The sequence below is a fragment of the Malaya genurostris genome, chromosome 1, assembly GCF_030247185.1.
Source record: "Malaya genurostris strain Urasoe2022 chromosome 1, Malgen_1.1, whole genome shotgun sequence".
In the NCBI taxonomy this organism is placed as follows: domain Eukaryota; kingdom Metazoa; phylum Arthropoda; class Insecta; order Diptera; family Culicidae; genus Malaya; species Malaya genurostris.
The window spans coordinates 63,126,324-63,151,863 of NC_080570.1; the positions used below are offsets into that span (position 1 = coordinate 63,126,324).

Sequence of the window (25,540 nt, forward strand, 5' to 3'; positions counted from 1 at the left end):
AGGAATCCAGGCAAAGTGTAATAAATATATTAAATGTTTATATCCTCTTATAAACAGAAATTCTAAGCTCTGTCTAAAAAACAAATTGTTAATTTATAAACAAATTTTCAGACCAGCCTTGCTTTATGCGGTACCAATTTGGTCAAGCTGTTGTTCCACCAGGAAGAAAACGCTTCAAAGGATTCAGAATAAAATTCTGAAAATGATTTTGAAGCGTCCTCCCTGGTTAAGTACAACTGAGTTACACAGACTCACAAATATAGAACCATTAGATGTAATGTCACATAATATTATAAGCAAATTCCGATCAAAATCGATGCAATCTTCAATTGAATCGATTCGCTCTCTGTATTAGTTATTAAGTTAGTATATAAGTTCTTTTTCCCCATTACACAATACAAGTAGGTTTAGAATTTTCCCCACACCAAAATCACAGAATTGCGGAAGTAAATGATGTCTTCATGGTAATAACCAAATCATGTATATAATACTTTCATCAGTTCGATTTCACATCTCATCCAAGTCAGTCGATAAAACAAAACCGCTTACGTTCGGGACGGAAGAAGCCAAGTACAGTATTGTGTAGTGAACAATAGAACGATCTCGAAATGAGTGAACCAAACGAACAAAAGCTACCGCCGCTACGAAAGAACACAATTATTGTAGACTTCAGGCAGTGCAAAATTCAACCTTCGATACGAGAACTTGAAGGTTTGCTTCAGGAGCAAATGCATCTTGACATTAAACGTGAGCATTTACTTCAATGCAATAAGCCAAATAATGTTTTTTACATCCAGTTTTATAAAGAGTTGGATGCAATTCAATTCGCTAAAGACAATAATAATGTGCACTATGTGGAGCACGAGAACATTAAGTACAACATTCCAGTATATATGGAAGATACTGCTATAGAAGTGCGTGTGCATGATCTTCCCTCAAGCGTCATCAATTCATATATTCGCAAAACTATGTCCCAATACGGAGAGATTCTCTCTATCGAAAAAGAAAAGTGGAAGAACCCAATTTAAATCTTAATAATTTAATTTTAAGTCATATTCCAATAAATATTATAAAAGGCCAACAAATGTCCATGACGAAGAGCGTGCGCTGCATAGTGGTCCGAAAAGGGAAATTAGGGAGACAACAATACTATCGCTATTAAATGGTTTGCAGTTGGTGTCTTCACAAAAGTTGTTTGTAATGAAATGGCGCATCTTTCAACGTAAAAGGTCATTAGGTTTGTCCAAGTTTGAATTGAAATCTGACATCTTACTTTCTTAATTGAACCTAAAAATTTTTGTTCTTTACAGCAAAGTTGTAGAAAATTTTATTTTGAACAAATTTGCTGAAAAAGCTATCATTCTAGCACTTCATTTGATCGAGTTACATCAATTGTTCGGAGTGCAAATAGGGTGGCTCTTGAAAAATTACTTTTTTTTATTCTAACTTTTTTGGGAGCAGTTTGCTGAGAAAATCGTCTCCCGAAGAGTTGTCCAACTAATCATTGCGCACAACTAAGCTACCATTCAAAAGTAAAGATTGTTTTTTCATTAAAAACTAGTGAATATTCAAATATCAATTTTCAACACGTACGGTTTCTGGAAGGTTATAACATTAGAAAATTTTAAAGACAAATCTGAGAGGGTTTTACTTTTTTAACACATTTAAATTAGTGTTCAAATTACCTTACGAAAAATCGAAAAAGCCATATAACTCTTAAACGCCAAAACGTAGCAACATAACACCTTCAGCAAAATGATGGTTCGAAAGGAGCTCTAAACTGGTCTTATACATCATTTTTTCGAAAAAAGAAAAGCAAGAAAACTACAGCCGAAAATAGATTTTTCGTTTAACAATTTGACTTTATTTACTACCGAAAAATTCCTCATTTCTTTCCTTATTTTATAACCATTCAGAAAATGTTCATCGAATTGGTATATGTTGAAATTGATATTTGAAGGTTGACTAGTTTTTGATGGAAAAACAATGAGTAAAATTATGCGCAATAATTAGCTTGGCCACCCTACTTGCACTCGGAAAAATTGATGTAACTCGATCATATGAAGAGCTAAGAAGATGGTTTCTTCTGTAAAGTTGCTGAAAATAAATTTTACCGTGAAGTGCAATAATTTTCAATTCAATTAGGAAAGTTAGATTCCGGATTTCAATCTAAACATGGACCATCCTAATGACTTTTTACATAAAATGATGCACCATTTGATTACAAACAACGTGTGTGAAGACACCAACTACAACAATACAATATTTTATAGCAAAAATATATTTGTCTCACTAATTTCTCGTTTCGGACCACTGTACAGTGGTAAGAAAAATGCTATGAATTGAACAACGATTATGTGGAAAAAAGGAAATTGATTTGTAGAAAACTAACCTAATCAAAGCTAATAAAAATTATTACCTTTGATTTTTTTTGGTGACAAATTAACTCTTACTTCTCGAAAGTGCCTCATAATTAGATTTTCATGTATCAGCACTTCTAAGTTCCACCATCTGACGAAAACATTCCGTCGCTCGAAAATAAAAATGGCGTCACTTCGAAACTCCTACCCTGATAGCATCATGCACATCGTTTCACACAAGCTTGCATAAGTCCAGCGATGCATTAATTTCAATCATCACTATTTTTTGGCATCGAAAAACCCGACTTCATCCGCGAAAATGGTAACAAAGCAAATTGCGGTGAAAACTACCTATTTCCGAATAAAATTCCAATAAAATTGCGACAAAAACGATTTCTCTGCTGCAACTTTTTTATTCCCCCTGCACACGTTTGCATCATTCGTTCCATTATCGATTCAAAATTACCCCCAAATTTATCAATCCCTCAACGTGCCGTGATAGTTGGATTTTTTTCGTTGCCAGCGTCGATCGTTCTCTCTCTCTCTCTCTCTCTCCATTTTTCGACTGAACAAGATTAAGCTTCATTTGTCGGAGTCTAGCAGCCACTTCCTCGCTTTTTTCCCATCGGAGGCCGCCACTCTCCGCCGACCGTCGTTTCTTTCGTACCGCAAAAGTCTAGCCGAGATGAACGTGGTTCGGTACAAATCAACCAATCGTTCCTGCCAATCCCTCCAATGACGGACGAACGGACGAGTGGGCGGACGGCGGCGCAAACAATTACGGAGTCGAACCGAAACGACGAAATTCAGTGGAAACAGGAATTTTCCATTAAATTTGGAATGTTTAAAATTAATTGAAAGCGCTAAATTGCCACCCGTTTTGCTCCCGCGCGGGCGTCCGTCCGTCGACGAAGTTTTCCTTTTTGCCGGCGAAAAAACAAGAAAAGCGCACCCGTCTGCCGTCGTCGGGCTTTGTCGGTGCGTATATGCGTTCGTGATCGAATGGTGCTGAGTGGCGCCATCAATTTTGGAATACGCGAAAAACCAAGCAATTTTAATCGTGACGCCACAGAAAATTCTTCAAACGGTTCTGTTCGACCGTGGCAAAAGTTTTCACTCGGATTTCAGTTTTGTTATGAGAATTCAAAAACATTTCCCCACACAAACTAATCCGAAACGAAACGACCCATTCCGAGTTCGAACTCGAGCTACAATCCGGATTTTTTCGGATTGAACGTTTGCTGCTAAAAGCTAAGAGCAACTTTTCTCGAAGGCGTGTGCTACTACTTGCCTGTATCGTCGCCGAAGGACCTCCCGCCTGTCGGATTCCGGACATGAGGAAATCATCCGGATCGCTTTCGTACGGTGGCTCGTCGTACCAGTGGCCTTGGTGTGGCATCCGCATCACGTTGGCCACCGCATCATCGTACATGTAGGTGTCATCTGAAAAACAAAAACAGAAAAGAACATGATCAATGGTTATCAACTGAAATATGTAAAGATGGCAGCTAGCAATTATAAGATTTTTCAGATGGTCAAACCTACCAACCGACAGTTTTGTTTTTTTTAACTGTAGGAAAATTTAAAGCAATCAATGTTTATTGCCCTAACCAGAACAGACAAATGCCATTTCCGTTCACTCAAAACAGCTCCTAATCAACCCCAGCTTCACTTGTGAATTGAGAGAACAACATTCATGTTCAGTCATCGACAAAAGCAAAACAATAGCAGCAAAATCGTATTCTTTCTCATCATATCACATAGATTTTTATATGTTAGCACTCGCATTTACATTTTTGGATTCCAAAAAGATTACGACATGGGATAGTTTGATTTGTTATACTACTTATTTATTATACTCAAATTTGACAACTTTTCATTATATTAAAGAAAGAATAAGAATCGAAATGGGGCTGGATTTCTGTGTTACTACTGAAGAGTAATTCTTTTCGATTTGCATGAAACTTTGCATGTGTTTTCGTTACAGCTAATAAAGTATTTTTTACTGGTTTAGAGATTTTTTCACTTAAGACTAATTTTTGAAAAGGGCGTATATGTTTAAAAAAAATTATTTTTCAAAATTCTCAGTTCTTTTACCGTACGAGTATTTTAAATTTTATACCACATAAAACGTTACAATGTTATTGTTACAATGGAACTAAGGAGTGTATCGAAAAGTAGTTAGCCACATTGATTATTGAATTTCAATTATTGCGAAAAAAAAACATATTTTGACATCAGTTTTCGATATATTGTAGAAAAATGTACATTTTTATGCATATCACTGATTATATTGAAGAAAATCCTAGTTTCTGTGAAACGCTCGCACTTTGGACTTGATATTCTTCATTAAATTCTGCACAGTTACTTTTGTGACTTTCCTGGTGGCAGCTGTCCAGTTTTTTTAACTCCTGCATGTTTTGGGACACTGTACCTTCCTTCCGAAAGTGCCGCTCGACAATTGCCCAATACCTTTCAATTGGTCGAAGATCCGGGCAGTACGGTGGGTTGATGTCCTTTTCCACGAATTGTACATTATTTTTTGACAACCACTGTAGAACGGAGTTGGCGTAGTGGGCTGAAGCCAAATCCGGCCAGATAAGAGGAGGAGCCTTATGCTTTCTGTACAGTGGCAGCATTCTCTTCTTCAAACATTCTTCCTCGTACACCTTGGCGTTAATTGTGCCCTTCGGGAAGAAAATCGACGACCGCAAACCACAGGTACAAATTGCTTGGCAGACCAATGCCTTTTGCTCCAACTTTTCCATCGCCACCGTGGTGTCAGCGTCGTCCAGGTCCTGGTACACCGATTTCGTATAATATTGCGGTCCGGGCAGTGCTCGAGAGTCTTCCTTGGCGTAGGTTTCGTCTTCGATCAGGATGCATCCGTCTTTATTCTGTAGAATCTGGATATACAGTTTTCGCGCTCTTGTTTTGGCCTGAACTTCCTGTACCAGGAACTTTTTCGGCACCTTCTGTTTCTTGTACGTTTTCAGGGAGTTCCGAACTTTGATTCCGAGTGTTTTCCTACCGGATCGGGGCAAATCCTTCATGGAAAGGGTCTTACTGAATATCTCGATAATATTGGTGTGGTGAACTTTCACCCGTTTAGCAATTTCGTTGTACGTGACACCACTTTCTGAGCACCAAGTGTGCAGAATTTTCTTTCGCGTTTCCGAATCAATTCGACTCATCATTGAAACGATAAACCGTACCGAAACCAATCGATTGCGCAGCTGTTATTGACATGTAAACAAACATGTCACCGCAAAACACGCTGCAAAAAATTAAGCCATTTCAGAGTAATAACTGTTTGAATGTTGCTAACTACTTATCGATACACCCCAAGTAACAATTTTTGTTACGCTAACTTGCTTGTGACTAGTTTGCAACCAGATATTTGAGTGATTGTTACTAACATCTAACTACTTGCATGACTCAAAAAGCTCAGTTTCTACTAGTTGTTAAGTCGGCTAAAACTATGTTGTCGTTACGTTGTAATGCCATACTGAAATAACTTATCTTTTCATAACTTGAAAATAACTTGTTTCCAAGTAAACTAGTTGAAACTTAGTCACCATCGACATTATAAACATTGAATGAATCCAGAATATTTTTATATCATCAATAAAAAAGCAGAAGAGTACATTAAATCACAAACTTGATACAAGGTACAAATTTCACAACGATTTTAAAACTGTCGAGCAGAATTCAATTTTCATTAACTGATTTTCATGCGCCTCCAATCAAAATCTGTTTACAAAACGTGATTAATCCACCTAGCAGTGAGATGATACCTTTTTTTATCAATCCGCATGTGTTTTTTGCATGAATATTCTTCGGTGTTTGAGTTTTCATTACATTATTTTAATGACCGTCGTTTTAAGCGACAATTTGAGATTGTAATCACTCATTACTCTGTAATGTCGAAACTGCAAATACAATCGAATTTAAATTTAGAAGTGTGATAATCGATTAAACATGCCATGATATGTAAGTTCCACTTTAGAGTTTACGGTAATTTAAGGTACTTCCAGAGCCGGTATTCAGGAACCAGCATAACCCAAACCGATTCATATGGCCATATGACGAATAAATTACAGTTTTGAGTACAACTTCGAAGCTTAATTGGATAAAATTCATTAATTTTTGTATGTATGTATAAAACTAATTAATTTTGTATATAAGTTTAATTCAATTTGAATTTTTGTTTCTGAAATTTGATTAGGCTTTTTTGAGAAAACGATTGAGCTTTGAGAAACGATTTTATACTGGAACCGGAATTCTAAAATCGGTATGGCCGAAGTCAGATAAATTCACCTGAATAGCTGTATAGTTTACAGTTGTTTCAAAATATTTGAAAATCAGTGAAGACATCTTTGAGAAATCATAGCACGAATTAAATTTTTAGGTGCCTTCTGAATCGACAACTGAATACCACTAAAACTGAAAGAAGTTAATTTTTTTTATCGACTATCCAAATCTGCTAACCCGATAAACCTGATTAATTTATGTGGAATAGACATTTTTATACTAATCACCCTGTATCCCCGAAACCGGAAGTTGGATCTGACTAAAGAGCAAGATGTTTTAAAGAATCTTGAAACTTTTCATTTGCATCTTAGATGATTCTTAGATTTCATTTGAATCTTAGATCGGTTCAGCCATCTACGAGAAGAATGAGTTACACAATTTTGATTTCGTTTCATATATCATCCTGTAGTTCCGGAACCAGAGGTCGGAACCAAACATAATTCAGGAACTTTGGTTGGGAGCATACGAATTTTCGTATGAATCTGAATTTGTAGAAAAGAAATTTTCAGAGAAAATTGAGTGAAAATATTTGTCACACACGCATTTGCTGATTTCGACGAACTGATTCGAATGGTATATGGATGTTATGTTCTTCCAGCATTTATTGCTCTAAGTAGTTTAAAACTATATAATTAAAAAAAAATCTTCCATCATCTGGTTTATATATGCCATATTCGAACGATTATGTTGCCAAAAACGAGCCGTGCTAAAATCGGTCCGAGGCAAATTGTCATGAAAAAGGATGTACACAGTCTTTTTGGTACTTAGAAACAATTGTATGTAAAAGAATAAAAATCGTGTTTTCCGTTGCTCCCAAGCATTGCTTTGTCTTACAGCGCTCAAAACTCCTACTGGTGGAATAGGGGGAAAAGTCGTTTACATAAAAATTTCGATATCTCTGTTAAAAATGGACGGATTTTAACAATCTATGGCTTGTTGAATAGGTATTATCGTGCGGAATCTAAGTCTGAAAACATATTCTGTTTTCAAGGTCAATTGTGACAGATACTGTCAAAAAACTGAAAATTTTGACATAAAACTTCGAATAACTCAAAAAGTAAACATCCGATCTCAAAACCATTCAATAGCGTTTTGGGTGACGGGGAGACCTTTCATTTGCGACTAGTTTGATCAAAATCGGTCCAGCCATCTCTGAGATCTCGACCTCTTAGTTGACAACACACATACGGACACACACACATACACACACACACACAGACATTTGCTCAGTTCGTCGAGCTGAATAGATTGGTATATGACATTCGGCCCTCCGGGGCTCGGAAAATTTTTCGAAAGTTTGAGCGAATTCTATACCTATTTTTTATATATATAAAAAAAGGTAAAAATATAAAAAATAAACAACAAAATAACCCTATGTTCAGAATGCTCAAATTTATTCCAAGTAGAGTGATTTCTCATCGTTTTAAATTCATATATCATGAGAATTATAATACTATCACAATCGATGCTCAATCCCTATATTATTTTCTTCGTATTTATGACAGTGCATAGAACAAAAATGATTATTCTGCCTTTCACTATTTTCGGCAAAAAGTAGTTTGGAAAAAAGTAATATCCTGGTTTAATTTATGTTTCATACACTTCTTGAGACTCCATATTGTGTTCGCCATATTCAAGCCAACAAAGGTTGTTTTGTTTGCATTTTCGTTATCATAACGTTGTGAGAACCTACCGATAACTATCTGAATCAATGAAGAAATTGTTTGTTATAATCTTATAATATCTAAGTTATTACTACATCAATTCACAGTAACGATTTACATATACGCTTACGTATTTATAATGGCTTCGCAACGGAAAATAAACCTTTTTTCAACTAGCAGCTAAAACCAGATATGTTTTTAAAGATATGTTAGAATCAAGTAGCGATAACTTACAAATGATAGCTAGTTTAATGTTTATGTTATAAAGAAACACTGCCGCCACCTTGTTTTAACCAGCATAACATAAAAAACATGTTCGTGTTCTTGTTGCAACATAGTTGGGCTAAGTAGTATCAGAACTAGCTACGGGTTGCCAATATTGGAGTCAAATAAACTTATTTTCAACTAGTAGCTAGAAATAAAGTTGTGATTAAGGATATGTTTGGATTAAGTTACGATAGCTTATAATTTATAATTAATTCCATATGACAAAAAGATGTGGTGATTTGAAACCTAAATAACTATTTCGTAACTGGTTATGTTATGAAGAAACATTGCTGTCACCTTGTTTTAACCAGTATAACATAAAAAACACATTCGTGCTCTTGTTGCAACATAGTTTGTACTTAGTCGCATCAGAACTAGTTGCGGATTGCTACTTGAGACTCCTTAATGAATGTTTTAGAAAGTTGGAGAGATGATAAATAAAAAAGTTTTTTTTAACAATTTTCGAAAAATGATTATCTGGGACTTTTGATATTTTTTCTAAATCCCAGAAAGTCGATTTAAAAAAGCAAAAATACGAGATGACACTAAATCTCGACGTTTTATGCAATTCTAAGATTTGTGTCATCAAATTTTTTTTTCAATTTCGAAAATTTCATGTAACACATGGATTAATAAGTCCCGAGACTAACAATGGAAACAATATTTTTTTGCGGCACCCACTTGGAAAAAACCTTTTTATGCTCAATTTTTCTCTTCCATATGATATCTGTGTCATCTCAGCAATCTCACGGAGCTTCACTTTACGATCTTTCATTATAATTTTTGTCACTTCACTCACATTTTCCGGTGTAACGGCTTCCACAGGTCTATCCGAGCGTTCCGCGTCATTTGTGTCGACCACGTTTAAACTCGGCGAACCACCGACAAATCGTTGCTTTCGATGGACAAGAGTTCGGATAACATTTTTCAATCCATTGTTTCGCTTTCACGGTATTTTTACCCATTAAAAAACAATGTTTTATCAAAACACGAAACTCGGTTTTTTCCCTTTTTTTTAAACAAACTACAAAACGACTTTACTCCAACCTCGATAACTCAGCTGTTTCTGGTCGGATCGACTTAAAATTTTGACCCGTTTCAAGCAAAGGTTAGTACTCTAGAAAGACGTGGTTACTGGTTTACTACGAGCGCCATCTCTGCTTTAGTCTCGGGACTTATTGATCCATGTGTTATGTATAAGATTGAATACTTTGTTTTAAAGCAGTGCGCAATTACTGTGAATACTACAATACATATTTGCGACTCATGTTGATTATATTCATATCGATCTGTGTCTGTTAAAAGTGCACAGAAACTAGCTTCCAGTGAATACGAGATGGCAAATTATAGTTTCGCCAGCAACATCAGGAAATAATTTAGAAGAAATACCGCTAGTTACATCGATATATATGATTTAGAAGAAATACCATCAGCAGCTTCACTCGCTCAGCATCCTACCAACAAAGTGATTTAGCGAATAATTTGAGGAATCAAAATTTTGAGGTATTTAATAAAGGTATTTCTGGAATGAAAGTATCTCCTATAACAGTTAGAAACCTCAGATTTGACAACTATCGTCAAAAAATGTATTCAAAAATCGTTGAACGCATCAGATAACAACTATTCGACCATCCACCATAAAATGAATCTGAAGAATTTCAGACAGCGAAAGCTAAGGCTGCAGCATTTGACGAAATCATTGATAAATTAAAGGTGAAATGTACTGAACCAGATTGATAAAATACGGATACTCTCAATTCTACCCAACTCGGGGTCTGTTCCAACGAAGATGAAAGAATTTAATGTAAATAAATACACGGTCTCACTGGTAAAAGAATTGTTTAAAGAGCAAGGAGTATTTCCCAGTAACCGATAAGCACATACTAATACCGCATTATGACAGCAAATAATCGCTAATTTGCATTCCATTCGCACTTGGGACTGAATTAAGACCGACTTTGGTAAAATATACAGCTTTTCATAGATAATGCTTATTTATGGCTGGTGTGCATTCTGAAAGCTGAGTTCTGATTGCTTTACAACAGATGAGCTTTCATCGATGCAGATATAGAGCTATTAGCATTTCTGGTGCTCATAAAAGGCTATTTTAATGCCATTATTATTGTTTACGTGTTACCTGTGTTGACTGTTCCTAACAAAAAATGTGGCCGTTCATTTTTTTACTCTGTCTTTCCGTTGGGTAATGGAGAAAAGCTCCACTGTGGGTGAATTTTCTTGTGGCTGGATATAGAAAAGTATGTATACAACCAATACGTATTCGCAACTAACAACAACGCCACATTTATTTAATCATCAAGAAAAAACAGCAGACCGTCAGTAATTTACATTTGCAAATTCTTTGTAATTAATAACTGGATAATTAATAATTGGATAACTTTGTAATTGAACATTGATTAACTTCAGATTAGAAAACTTGGAAAGTTTGGAACGCGTATTTATCGAAATTATTAAACTTGTTCAACTTTCGGCCAAAAGTGTCTTTTTGATACATTCAAGGCTCTGGTTTTACATCTTATGTGAGAGAAAACCAAATAATGACACAAGTTCTAGTGAGAAGGATGTGCATGATTGTGTTTATCAATTTAGTTAGTATTTGGTTCTTTGATTGCTTGAAAAGCTTACAAATCTTCCCACACAGTAATAATTAAGTGCAGTTTGGTAACCGAAACATAGAATAGACATGAATTAAATTTTTGATAAAAAATTTGAACTATTTGACCAACTGTTGATCGTAACACCATAAGTCTGTTGATTTTAATTTTCTGTCTTATTAATCAAGCTTTGAATTTTTCACCATTCCCAACATACACGGGGGATACGTACCGTATAAGTTGGAAAATTTGGATAAAAACCTATTACTTGGAAAATTCGCATAAAAAACTACAGAACTTTTTTCCCGGATGTTTTAAAAATATATGAATATGTGGCGTTCCCTAGGATTTTTTTAGCAAAAATATCCACGTTAAGGTCTAGATGAAACTTTGAGATTTACGAAATCAATCTTTTTATATTTGATCAGTTTCTAACGAAGAAAGAAGATTGGAAAGATGACATACGAATGCAGCTATGTAATGGAAACCACGAAAATGTTACTGCAGAGACGGGACTCGAACCCATAGCTAAATTCTAGCCGGGAAAATTGTTTTACCAATTAAACTACCCAGCATATGAAAACACATCAAGATATAACTTTTTATGTCAAATGTTTTATAAATGCATGAAACATGAAAATCTGACATTATTACAAAAAAAAACCCAAACTCGATTTGTTTTCAAGATAACACTAAATCTCAACATTTAATGCATTTCTAAGACAAAACAAGAAAACCACATAATTTTGAAAATTTGCATATAAAATCACATATTTTTGAAACCTCACATAGGAAAATCACAAAAAGCCGCATAAAAAGATTTGATTGCTTTTGTAATTATTAGATTGGCTCGATTCTGGGCTGTATTTATTAATTTTAATGAAAAGTTTATTACATGTCTGTTTGAACTTGTGATGAATAAATTTGCTGCTAGCCTTTCTCAAATATATATATATATATATGTATATATATATATATATATATATATATATATATATATATATATATATATATATATATATATATATATATATATATATATATATATATATATATATATATATATATATATATATATATATATATATATATGTATATATATATATATATATATATATATATATATATATATATATATATATATATATATATATATATATATATATATATATAATTTTTAGGAGGCTATAGGAATAACTGGTCTAGTTTCTTCATGTGTTTCCATATGCAGGGTAGTTTAATTGATAAAACAATTTCTCCGGTTAGGAGTTAGCTACGGGTTCGAGTCCCGTCTCTGCAGTAACATTTTCGCGGTTTTCATTACATTATAGCTTTCGCATGTCAATTTTTCAATCTGTTTTTTTTTTCGTTAGATACTGATCATATTTAAATATTTACCTTTAGTCCCTAATTTTGCTATGTTGTGAGATATGACGTAAAGTAGGATTTATTTACACGGCCCATACAATGCAATATTTGGGTGAAGGGTTCGAAGTAAATGCACTTCGAAAAATAATACTTAAGGATATAACATTTCAATAGAATATACTATTTTTGTTAAACGTACTGTATTTAGGTCATATCGTGCTTTTATTAAAAAAAATAACGCATATCAGTAACTATATTTAGATTATCATAACAAATCATCAACTGACATCATTTATTTTCATTGAAAAACCCAAAATGACAGTTTAGAAAAAACAACAATCGATTAGTTGCATCTAATTTTAACCAATCGAATTCAGAAAATCAACTAATATCCTGGTTGAATTGGTTTCGTACATGTGGAACTGATACCGAGCCACGAATATATTTTTGTGCAAAAAGATATGAACCCAGCAAATTTACCGGAGTTTCGTCATACTGAAAAATTCCGGCCAATTATTAAAACGGAAGTTGGCAATCCCAAAACTATTTAAACAAAGCTAGACGTTGGGCAAAAACAAACAAAAAAAACACTTTAAAAATCGATTATAAAAGGTGATTTTTTTGAGGTTAGGATTTTCATGCATTAGTATTTGCTCAGATTTTTTGAGGTTATGATTTTCATGCATTATTATTTGCTCAGTATGCTCTGACATTTCATCATGAATAGACTTACTAACGAGCAACGCTTGCAAATCATTGAATTTTATTACCAAAATCAGTGTTCGGTTCGAAATGTGTTTCGCGCTTTACGCCCGATTTATGGTCTACATAATCGACCAAGTGAGCAAACAATTAATGCGATTGTGACCAAGTTTCGCACTCAGTTCACTTTATTGGACATTAAACCAACCACACGAATGCGTACAGTGCGTACAGAAGAGAATATTGCGTCTGTTTCTGAGAGTGTTGCTGAAGACCGTGAAATGTCTATTCGTCGCCGTTCGCAGCAATTGGGTTTGTGTTATTCGACCACATGGAAGATTTTACGCAAAGATCTTGGTGTAAAACCGTATAAAATACAGCTCCTGCAAGAACTGAAGCCGAACGATCTGCCACAACGTCGAATTTTCAGTGAATGGGCCCTAGAAAAGTTGGCAGAAAATCCGCTTTTTTATCGACAAATTTTGTTCAGCGATGAGGCTCATTTCTGGTTGAATGGCTACGTAAATAAGCAAAATTGCCGCATTTGGAGTGAAGAGCAACCAGAAGCCGTTCAAGAACTGCCCATGCACCCCGAAAAATGCACTGTTTGGTGTGGTTTGTACGCTGGTGGAATCATTGGACCGTATTTTTTCAAAGATGCTGTTGGACGCAACGTTACAGTGAATGGCGATCGCTATCGTTCGATGCTAACAAACTTTTTGTTGCTAAAAATGGAAGAACTGAACTTGGTTGACATGTGGTTTCAACAAGATGGCGCTACATGCCACACAGCTCGCGATTCTATGGCCATTTTGAGGGAAAACTTCGGAGAACAATTCATCTCAAGAAATGGACCGGTAAGTTGGCCACCAAGATCATGCGATTTGACGCCTTTAGACTATTTTTTGTGGGGCTACGTCAAGTCTAAAGTCTACAGAAATAAGCCAGTAACTATTCCAGCTTTGGAAGACAACATTTCCGAAGAAATTCGGGCTATTCCGGCCGAAATGCTCGAAAAAGTTGCCCAAAATTGGACTTTCCGAATGGACCACCTAAGACGCAGCCGCGGTCAACATTTAAATGAAATTATCTTCAAAAAGTAAATGTCATGTACCAATCTAACGTTTAAAATAAAGAACCGATGAGATTTTGCAAATTTTATGCGTTTTATTGTTTAAAAAAGTTCTCAAGCTCTTAAAAAATCACCCGTTACAAGTGAAAAGTGAAATTGTATAAAACGAAACCCATTAGTAGTTTTTCATTCCCGGAAAATTTCAAAAAAAAATCCGACAATCGCTTTAATATTGAAGAATAAATATATATGTGTCATTTTTATTGAAAAAAGGTGGGTGGGTAATGTCAGAGACATAACTGGATGTCGTGAATACGAAAAAACTGATACGCTCCCATCACTTTTCCGAATATCAGTTAGTTGATTGATTGTATGAATTGTGCAAGATTTCCTCTTTTTCACTAATAGAGTTTGAAGCGATGTACCTACATTAAAATACAGATTAGTTACATTAAACAGCTACTATTCTACAACTATATATTCCAAACTTGAAACAATTCTTTTATAATTTGCTAATATAGCAGGCTAGGTACGACAAATTTGTAGTTTATTTTTATTGATGCTACAAAGTTCGAAGATATCTGATTCTTCTCGAAATTTCAGTACGAGACAATTGCAATGGGCTGGTCTGAAATGTATCGACGATCTTCGGTATGCAAGAGTCATTCTAATAATAATAATGATAGTAATAATAATAATAATAATAATAAGAAAAATAATAATAATAATAGTAATAATAATAATAATAATAATAATAATAATAATAATAATAATAATAATAATAATAATAATATTAATAATAAAACAGATTAACCTGTTTATATGGCAACCCTGTTTCGCATGGCATATTTTTACACGGTCCCATACTAGTATAAAAATGTGTTCAACATTCGCTTTCGCATTGCCGTTCGTAATTGAATGTGTTAGTGACGGTACAAATCTGCTTTTCTACCTGTTTCGGTGCCATCGTTCTGACGGTGTCTCGTACATACAGAGTAGCTGCTTTAACTCAAATGACGCTATTTCTCACATCACATTTCAATTTATACTGGTAGCGGTGTACGGACCTCCCCTTCGCAGAACGGGAAACAGTGAGACGATATAAAAGAGAGAGTTAGTAGAGCGGCAGTCAGTAATACTGAATTGGCTGCCTAACGGTTAACAACTTCTTGTCGAATTTTCACGCGGAAACACGCACACAGGAGGAACAATTAAGGGCAAGGCAAAGTCCCGCTCGAACCGTGCTGGTCTGCAGTTCCCAGTTGGCAAAATCCATCGTCTGCTCCGGAAGGGAAACTACGCAGAGCGTGTCGGTGCCGGTGCACCGGTCTATCTGGCGGCAGTGATGGAGTACTTGGCTGCCGAAGTGTTGGAATTGGCCGGTAATGCTGCCCGTGACAACAAGAAAACGAAAATCATCCCTCGCCATCTGCAGCTGGCCATCCGTAACGACGAGCAGATGAAAACCCCGTCCTTTTCAGGACGACCACATAACTGTGATAAAGAAATATTTAGATTGCTTCAAGTTTAGCCAGTTCTGATACGCCTGGAAAGTAGAATGCGCAAATTAAGTGGAAACATTAATTGTCATACCGAACAGTGGCACAAACGGATCTAGAGTTCAACTAACAGCAAATGCACTCATAGGCTAGCACTCGTATCATGTCGAACAACCTCTTGAGTTTGTTATTTTTACAAATAGGACAACGACACGCTACACATTCAAACCAACCGATTGAGTTAGTCGGGCACAGAAGCCATAGTCAGAGTGAAACCCACCCATAAATTTTCCCATATGCTTTCCCTCCCACATACACGCAGATTCGTGTGTGAAATGTCATTGCTCTGTGTTTTCAACAATTCATCCATGCCAGCGTACCTAGGGTTTACGGGTTTAACCTCTACATTCTGCATTTCCAACACTCCGGCCGGTTCACTGGTATGGTTTGAAACACAAACACCTCCCTTTTCGCTACTGGCACAAGGAAAAGTGCTTTTTCTGTGTTCACCTCACTGAAAGGGTCGGATTAGGTTGAATTCGTGCAAGAACACTCATTTCAATAGCAATGCTACAATTAAATCGACGATGAGTACTCGACAATGATTGTTCCGGAAACTATTTAATAATAATAATAATAAAACAGATTAACCTGTTTATATGGCAACCCTGTTTCGCATGGCATATTTTTACATGGCCCCATACTAGTATAAAAATGTGTTCAACATTCGCTTTCGCATTGCCGTTCGTAATTGAATGTGTTAGTGACGGTACAAATCTGCTTTTCTACCTGTTTCGGTGCCATCGTTCTGACGGTGTCTCGTACATACAGAGTAGCTGCTTTAACTCAAATGACGCTATTTCTCACATCACATTTCAATTTATACTGGTAGCGGTGTACGGACCTCCCCTTCGCAGAACGGGAAACAGTGAGACGATATAAAAGAGAGAGTTAGTAGAGCGGCAGTCAGTAATACTGAATTGGCTGCCTAAAGGTTAACAACTTCTTGTGGAATTTTCACGCGGAAACACGCACACAGGAGGAACAATTAAGGGCAAGGCAAAGTCCCGCTCGAACCGTGCTGGTCTGCAGTTCCCAGTTGGCAAAATCCATCGTCTGCTCCGGAAGGGAAACTACGCAGAGCGGTGCCGGTGCACCGGTCTATCTGGCGGCAGTGATGTAGTACTTGGCTGCCGAAGTGTTGGAATTGGCCGGTAATGCTGCCCGCGACAACAAGAAAACGAAAATCATCCCTCGCCATCTGCAGCTGTCCATCCGTAACGACGAGGAGTTGAAAACCCCGTCCTTTTCAGGACGACCACATAACTGTGATAAAGAAATATTTAGGATTGCTTTAAATTTAGCCAGTTCTGATACGCCTGGAAAGTAGAATGCGCAAATCAAGTGAAAACATTTGTTCTAATAATTTGTATAAAGTATACTAGTATAAAGATGTTTCTAAATCAAAATTTTCTGTTTCGTATTGCGAGACAGCGTTACTGTCCTGCCGTAATTGAATGTGTTAGATATCATGATCAAAAAGCGCCCCATACTAAAGAATGCAACTCTTTCGCACGGCATATTTGTGTACTAGTATAAAGATGTATTCAACATCATCACTTCCACTTTCGCATTGCCGTTCGTAATTGAATGTGTTAGTGACGGTGCAAATTAATTTAACTTCTCGTGTGTGCCTTGTTTCGGCAACAGTTGCTCGGAAAATGGTAGGAAAGCGATAAAATTCAAATAATTCTTTATGATTATTTTTAGCACTTAAAAGTGCTATTTGAATTTGCTGGAATTTTCGGCTGCCTTTCATCCGGTTCTCGCTGTCATCGTGCTGACACTCGTGCTTTAACTTAACTGCCGCTATTTTTCACATCACCTTTGTTAGAATTCCTTTCCTGTACGCAGAACGGGAAACAGTGAGACGACAGGTCCACGATGTTGCTCTCGTGTGTCTTGTTTCGGGAACAGATGCTCAGCAAATGGTAGGAAAAATGAAGCACTCAACTTTTATATGGATGCTCTTGTATAGATGCAGACATCTCGCGTTCTGATTGGCTGGTGCTGTCATGGGTTAAATCAAACAGGTTTTTCAATAGTGTACTATTGAAAAACTTCAATGTTGTTGCAATACACGTTCAAGTTGAAAAATTTCGATTCTATTGGTAGTTAGATTATATAAATCCTTCTACAGATCACTGAGCTATGAGCTTCCAAAATACGAGAAAGGCAAACGCGCCATATGAATTATCCTCTGACACTCGTTTGTACCAAACATTTAAGAAAAGTTTAATTTTGAACTATTTAAGATTATGTCACACAACTGAAAATTTTATCATTAAATTGTGATCATATTTCCGATGGCATGTTGCAAGAATTATGTTGATTCATTAGATACAACAGAAGATATTCACGATCAAAAACTTATCACTCTCTCAGAGGGTAAATTTTGAAAAGGCGCCCCATAGTAAAGTAAGTCGTATTCACGACAAAAACTGACCGTTTTCAACTGTTATCAAAATATATGAAAACAATTTTTTTCATTCACTAACACACCATCTGGTCGAACAACCTAAGCACCGTTTCATCATTTCATATCCCTAGATAGAAAACCTTTCTAACACGAAAATTACTAAGCTGCCAACGACACCCGTTGCGCAATTTCCCTACATTTAATCACAGCGCGTTTGATTGCTACTTCCCTCGTACTGCCGGAAACTGCCGGAAGCACTCATATCAGCAGAGAATGTTAGATTCATTGCAGTGATGTTAGGTTGCATAATGAACTTCCGCATCCGTGGTGTGACGGTTGAAACTTCGCCCTCGATGCATCCACTTTTTATCATTCGTCCTCGCAAGCAAGAAAATGGAAGCCGAATTCACACCGCCATTAGTTTCCTGAATGCAGGCAGGGAGGAAAGCAATTCCCAGTAGCTTCGATAGTTTGATTGGATGCAATCAGTCTCCAATATTCTACCAGATATTCAATCGGTATGTGTGTGTGTGTGTGTGTGTGTGTGTGTGTGTGTGTGTGTGTGTGTGTGACTGAACGCGCAATTTCGCGTAATTCTCGAGCCCCCAAATGTGTGTAGGAAAAAGGGAATCCGTGAAGGAACATCACAAGTACAACTGTGCCAGTGTTCCTTAGCAGAATCCCATCTTTAGCCGCTCGGTAAGTGAAGGACTGCCGGAAGATTTGATTTGATTGGATAGAATTTTGACCTTTTTTTTTGGCTGTTGTTAGCAACCAACATTCATTTCAATCTGATAGAGTGCGTGAACAGTTTTGCAAGTTTTACGTTACTTACCTCGGGAGTCTCGGTTGAGCTGCAGCAGTCCTCGTCGGATGTCTTGAAGAATCTGCCAGCCGTTTGGTTGGTTGATTGGTGATTGGATTGGGCGAAAGCGATGAAAAAGAAGAACATTTATTAGATCGGTTGAATAAGCATCGGTTTACGGTTTTTCTTTTTTTTTCTCGGGACGAGAGTTTTCATGCCCGAGCTCGAATCAAGCAGTATTGGTGGGGGGGAGGGGGGTAGTATGAAGGGTACGGGGGAGGGAGTCAAAGGTTTGAAGGTTTCATGCTGCCTTTGGGATGGGAAGTTCGGGGAATATCGATGCAGAAACTCGAAACTTTCAGGCCAAATCAACATCCTTCAAAGTGTCTACAGGATCAGGACGAGATGCAGTCAATCATCAAAATTTCAAGGCAGAACACACCTCTATGAACTGATTACTATCTTACGATGAACAAACACAACACACTGATTGCTACGAGCAGCAAATTACCGTTCCTTCTAATCTGAGACCGGCTAATCAGTCACATTCCTTGTCACGCTAAATCAGCGCTTCCTGGTGAAAATACCAGCCCCGAACACACACACACGCACACACGCGGGCGCTCGCATCAGTTTCCTAGTCTGGCAGCCCCCGAGGGTAACATCTATTATTAATGTTATTATTATTATCGCTATAATTATGATGGCCTATTATTGACGACGAACGCCTCCTGGCCTGACATGACATACACATACACACGAAGTAATAGCGAGGTACCGAGCGGAGTGAGCCATCACACAATAAGAGGAAATTTGTGGGAATTTATCATCGACCGCACTCCGTGCCATCTGGGCGTTCGGGTGCTCCGTATGTGAAATGCATGTAAGCTCGCACATTTTACCACCCCCCTCTCCATCACAATACATAGCTCTGCTGTTGGAAGCAATTTTCCCTCCCTCATCCGGGGGGTAGTGAACAGGGGTTGAAAGCGTACGCGAAATAAAGCAAACTTCAATCGCGCGTCGAGTGGCATCTTGTTTTAGCCCGATGCTGTTATATCGTAGGAAATTAATAAGGGGTTACTGTTTCGGGGTAAGAACTCGAAAAGTGATTTTCCTAAAAGGGAAAGGGTTTCTACGTACAAACGAGCGTCGTCACTTTCCAGGCATCCGATCTGAATTAGATAAACTTCTCTCGAACGAAAGAAGAAGTTCTTCAGAGCAGACAAGCAGACGACGACGAAGTTGAACTGTGTATGAAATTCTTGACTCATGGAAAAGAACATTTTTATTCAGTTACTGAACATTCAGAATGTGTACTGTTTGGAGTGATGAATTTCAAAAGAAACTATTTGATCAAACAGTTAGTATTTCATGCCAGGAAGGGTAGAGTATTTAAGCTGTGTGTTTAATACGAAGAAATACTTAGTTCAAGACTATTTCAAAGCACACTGGAAGTAATTTGTTCATGTCTTTCGTCCTCACTGTAAATTTATTCGGTCTTTGATATACTTTACTCCCGATTTGTAGTGTTAGAAACAACTTTAATGCCAGAGAAATTAGACTCTTTATTAGCCATCAAAACTGGATAATGATTGTATATTTAACGTATTCCGTATTTCGATAGAATGTTTCATTTTGTGTTTCGATCGAGTTCGACTTTTCCAATCAAAATTATTACTCGTTCGAAAAGCAGAATTCATATTTTTTTACATTCAGTCGAATGTAAGGTTGTTTATTATTCTTTTTTCTTTTTTAACGACTAAGTTTAGTAGTCAATATTTCTTTTTTCTTTTTGCGATATTCTCCTAACCAGAGATCATTTTTTTGTAGAAACAGACAATGAAAATTATAGAATGATAGTACTCAAGGGAGAGCAAGGATGTGAAAATATAGAACGGAAAAGTGAGACATGACAGGGGGTCATTTAAGCAAGCAGAAATCTTCTAGTAACTTAACTTTTACCTTGGGTGATTCGCATTGTTCAGATGCCTAAGCCCAACTCCTCTGGTAGAAGGTAAAAGTTAAGTTACTAGAAGATTTCTGTTTGCTTAAATGACCCCCTGTCATGTCTCACTTTTCCGTTCTACATTTTCACATCCTTGCTCTCCCTTGAGTACTATCATTCTATAATTTTCATTGTCTGTTTCTACAAAAAAATGATCTCTGGTTAGGAGAATATCGCAAAAAGAAAAAAGAGTTATTTATTATTGGCGTAGAAAAAATGGTCCCAAGTTTTTGTTAGTTGTAATTGTCTTTCATGATCGAAAAACTATTTTTATATCGATTACAAAGACATTCGACGATCGTTACCTAAATAATTATAAAACTATGTGATGACACTAACACATGGATCAATAAGTCCCGAGACTAACAATGGAAACAACATTTTTTTTGCAATTTTTTTTTTATTCATCAACATAATCACCTTTTAGGGTGATACAATGGTTCCAACGTTTTTCCAATTTTTCAATTCCATGTTGATAAAAAAATTTATCTTTCGCTTCAAAATAAGCTTCAGTTTCAGCGATGACCTCCTAATTTGAGCCAAATCTTTTTCCCTGGAGCATTTTTTTAAGATCAGCAAAGAGCCAGTAGTCACTGAGGGCTAAATCTGGCGAGTATGAGGTGTGGGGAAGCAGATCAAAGCCCAATTCGTTCAATTTCGCCATTGTTTTCACTTGTGGCAGGGTGCATTGTCTTGATAAAAAAGGATTTTTTTTCTCTCAATGAAAATCACGACATGCGTATCCCAAAAAAACTGACACCATGACTTTGCCAGCTGACTGCTGCGTTTTCGGACGCTTCGGACGGCTTTCGCCAGCTGTGCGCCACTCAGATGACTGCCGCTTCGACTCTGGAGTGTAGTGATGTATCCATGTTTCGTCCATGGTCACGTAACGACGCAAGAATTTTTTTTTGTTGCGAGTAAATAGCGATAAACTGCTTTCTGAATCATCGACTCGTTGCTGTTTTTGTTCCATCGAAAGCAATCGCGGCACCCACTTGGAAAAAACCTTTTTCATGCTCAATTTTTCATGAAGGATAGTAAATACACTTCCATATGATATCTGTGTCATCTCAGCAATCTCACGGAGTTTCACTTTACGATCTTTCATTATAATTTTTGTCACTTCACTCACATTTTCCGGTGTAACGGCTTCCACAGGTCTACCCGAGCGTTCCGCGTCATTTGTGTCGACCACGTTTAAACTCGGCGAACCACCGACAAATCGTTGCTTTCGATGGACAAGAGTTCGGATAACATTTTTCAATCCATTGTTTCGCTTTCACGGTATTTTTACCCATTAAAAAACAATGTTTTATCAAAACACGAAACTCGGTTTTTTCCCTTTTTTTTAAACAAACTACAAAACGACTTTACTCCAACCTCGATAACTCAGCTGTTTCTGGTCGGATCGATTTAAAATTTTGACCCGTTTCAAGCAAAGGTTAGTACTCTAGAAAGACGTGGTTACTGGTTTACTACGAGCGCCATCTCTGCTTTAGTCTCGGGACTTATTGATCCATGTGTTACTAATTCATTTTAATTGCATTGTCATCATCAGAGCTTAAAATTGTCACGCATTCTCAATGAAAGAATCCATTCCAACAGTCTCATTTTCAATGTTTCACTGTCTTATTCGTAAATGGCCAACACCAGAACAAACGAAGAGAGACGAAGCATTTTCGTTTCTCATCGAAAAATGAGAGAAAATAATTGCCAACGGTACTCTTTCCTCTATGACAAGACGAAACCAAACTATCGTCTTCAGAGAGCATCAGCAGAATTTCAATTCTCTTTCTTTCATCGATGTATTGAAATCCTGTGACACTTGGCTATAAAAAAGTGACTAAAATATGACAAATCGAGGTAATTACATCCCAGAACCTTTTTGGAGACCAAACATTACTACAAATTCGAGCACCAACAGGTAAAAGTTATTGTGAAACCTTTTGTCGTGAATACGACTTACTTTACTAAGGGGCGCCTTTTCAAAATTTACCCCCTGAGAGAGTGATAAGTTTTTGATCGTTAATATCTTTTGTTGCATCTAACGAATCAACATAATTTTTGCTACATGTCATCGGAAATATGGTCACAATTTTATGATAAATACTTCAGTTGTGTGATTTAATCTCAAATAATTCAAAATTATACTTTTCTGATATGTTTGGTATAAACGAGTATCAAAGAGGATAATTCATAAGGCGCGTTTGCCTTTCTCGTATGTTTAAAGCTCATAGCTCAGTGATCTGTGAAAGGATTTATATAATCTAACTACCAATAGAATCGAAGTTTTTCAACTCAAACGTGTATAGCAAAAGCATTGAAGTATTTCAATAGTACACTATTGAAAAACCTGTCTCATTTGATCCATGTCAACACCAGCCAATCAGAACGCGTTCTAAGGAAGAGAACAAAATATCTGCTGCTGTACAATAAATCGTCCGAGAAAAATGTTCCGAACAGTGCTTAATATCGTAGTGAGTTCCACAATTTGGCAGTAATGAATCCCGCACAGCATCCCGATAGTTTCTTTCAATGAAATGCAAATCCGAAATGAAATAATCGACATTAAAATTCTGTATGCGGCTATTTTTATAGTTATACTTTTCTAAAGAACTATTAGGATTTCTTCTTCGCAAATCGAAGGTAAATATCCTTAGCTTAGTGCAAATCTAGAACAGTTTGATTAGATTTGTGCACTTTCCGCTGTGTGAAATTCACAGTAATCGAGATCAAGTGAAGCCTTCTTTGTTTTTGCGAACAATGTGAAAAAGGAGAATGCTTGCATAATTCATACAATTGATCAACTAATTGATATTCGGAAGTGTTAAGGAACATGTCAGTTGTTTTCGTATTCACGACATCCAGTTATGTCTCTGACATTACCCACCCGCCTTTTTCTGTCATTTTCGATTCTCAAAGCTTCGGTTGAATATTGACACTGTATACTATGGGATTTTCACTGAAAACTGAAACTGACTGAAAGGGCAAATGAAAGAAAAAACACACTGTTCCGCTTATGTCATTGACTGGACATGGATTTTGTTCTCATAGTTTGCAAGCGAAGCTGAGAGTGACAGTAATTTCTCGTCATTTTCGTCTATTTTGAGTCAATGAAAATGACTTTTATTAACTCTGGTCATCATTCTTAGTAAATCGATAGAATTCGCATTGACTTCGAGACAAGTTGTGTCGAACGTTGCACTTCTAAGTCAATTGTGAAAAAAATTGAGATACGCATATGATAATACGCACTATCAGTTCTTACAAATACAAGAAGAACCATAATCACCTAATAAGTCCGCCACAACCAATATGAAAGGCGTTATAACTTCAATATAATTAAAGCTAAACTCAAAACAGGACTTTTTAATTTTGTATAAGATACTAATTTGGAGACCAGATTCAGATTTCACTGAAAAATGACACTTTTTTTTATTATCTAATAACGAGGAGCCAAAAGTCGTTTCGCCGAATGCCATTTCGGCGAAAGTCGTTTCGCTGAGTTGGCCGCCGACCCGCCGTCGGAAGCGGCGGCCTCTTGCATACAAACCTGTAACGCCTCGTTTGCCCGGTCTACTCAAAGCTAGGTTTCTTTGCTTTAGTTAGGTCCGAACGAGCGGGAGCGAGGTCGGACAGCACATGAGTCAAATCGATGTGGCGAAGCCGCATCAGATATGTTTTCACTTAGTAAACGGAAAATACCACATACATTTGCTTGGTAGATACATACAACCATGCAATTGCTTTGATGCTTAGCGGCTAATAGTCAACATGTTTCCTTGGGAACTCCGTTTTGAGGTTCATGAATCAATTTTTATTCAAGAGCACAAGAATCAATCTTTATTCAAGAGTTACAGTTGATTGTCAAAAAAACGGCCGCCAACGTATTATCATTCATTTGTGTTTATTTTAATTATTCCAATTATAATATTAAAACAATTGCAGGAATCGGCGAAATGACCATTTCGGCGAAATGACCATTTCGGCGAAATAGCTTTCGGTGAAATTACTTTCGGCGAAACGGCTTTCGGCGAAATGACCCTGATCCCTAAAGCGGAACAAACTTAGTCGTCAGTAAAAAATAAATTATCATGGTCTTGGTAATCTTTTATCATTTTATCCCAAGGCGCGTTCTAGAATTAGCGATTAATACTTTGAACTGGCTTAGTAATCTCCCTACAGTTACTTGTTGAATACTGAGAAAAATATAGCTTGAAAATATAATGTAATGTAAGTAAAAATTGTTTTGTTTAACATCTTAAATAATACAATGAGTAGTTTCAAAACTTGATGAGTGATATAAGTAATAAAAATACTATATCTCACACTCTAACAAATATATGAATTCGCGTGTTCGGTGTTGGTTCCTAAAAAAATTCAATCT

General features: G+C 36.6%; 2 protein-coding genes across 5 annotated transcripts in view; one reads left to right on the top strand and one right to left on the bottom strand.

Annotated features, from left to right (window-relative positions):
- LOC131440264 (sterile alpha motif domain-containing protein 5) overlaps window positions 1-25,540 on the bottom strand; it is a 657,981-nt gene that overhangs the window by 47,783 nt on the left and 584,658 nt on the right. For 2 of the 4 annotated variants that reach the window (XM_058611383.1, XM_058611384.1), the window contains exons 9-10: window positions 19,173-19,224; window positions 3,652-3,803 (exon numbers count right to left, since the gene is read on the bottom strand). In XM_058611383.1, coding sequence (XP_058467366.1) covers window positions 3,652-3,803; window positions 19,173-19,224 — 204 coding nt within the window. Of the gene's footprint in view, window positions 1-3,651; window positions 3,804-19,172; window positions 19,225-25,540 lie in introns of those variants that run through there. The other 2 variants (XR_009231365.1, XR_009231364.1) reach the window with 1 other exon arrangement.
- LOC131440267 (uncharacterized) lies at window positions 13,204-14,402 on the top strand. Its single transcript, XM_058611393.1, has one exon. It carries the CDS (start codon window positions 13,305-13,307, stop codon window positions 14,388-14,390), a length of 1,086 nt encoding a protein of 361 aa, XP_058467376.1. The 5' UTR covers window positions 13,204-13,304; the 3' UTR covers window positions 14,391-14,402.

Excerpts from the sequence above, each read along its gene's own strand:
- LOC131440267 (XM_058611393.1), top strand. The coding sequence starts at position 13,305 with ATGAATAGACTTACTAACGAGCAACGCTTGCAAATCATTGAATTTTAT.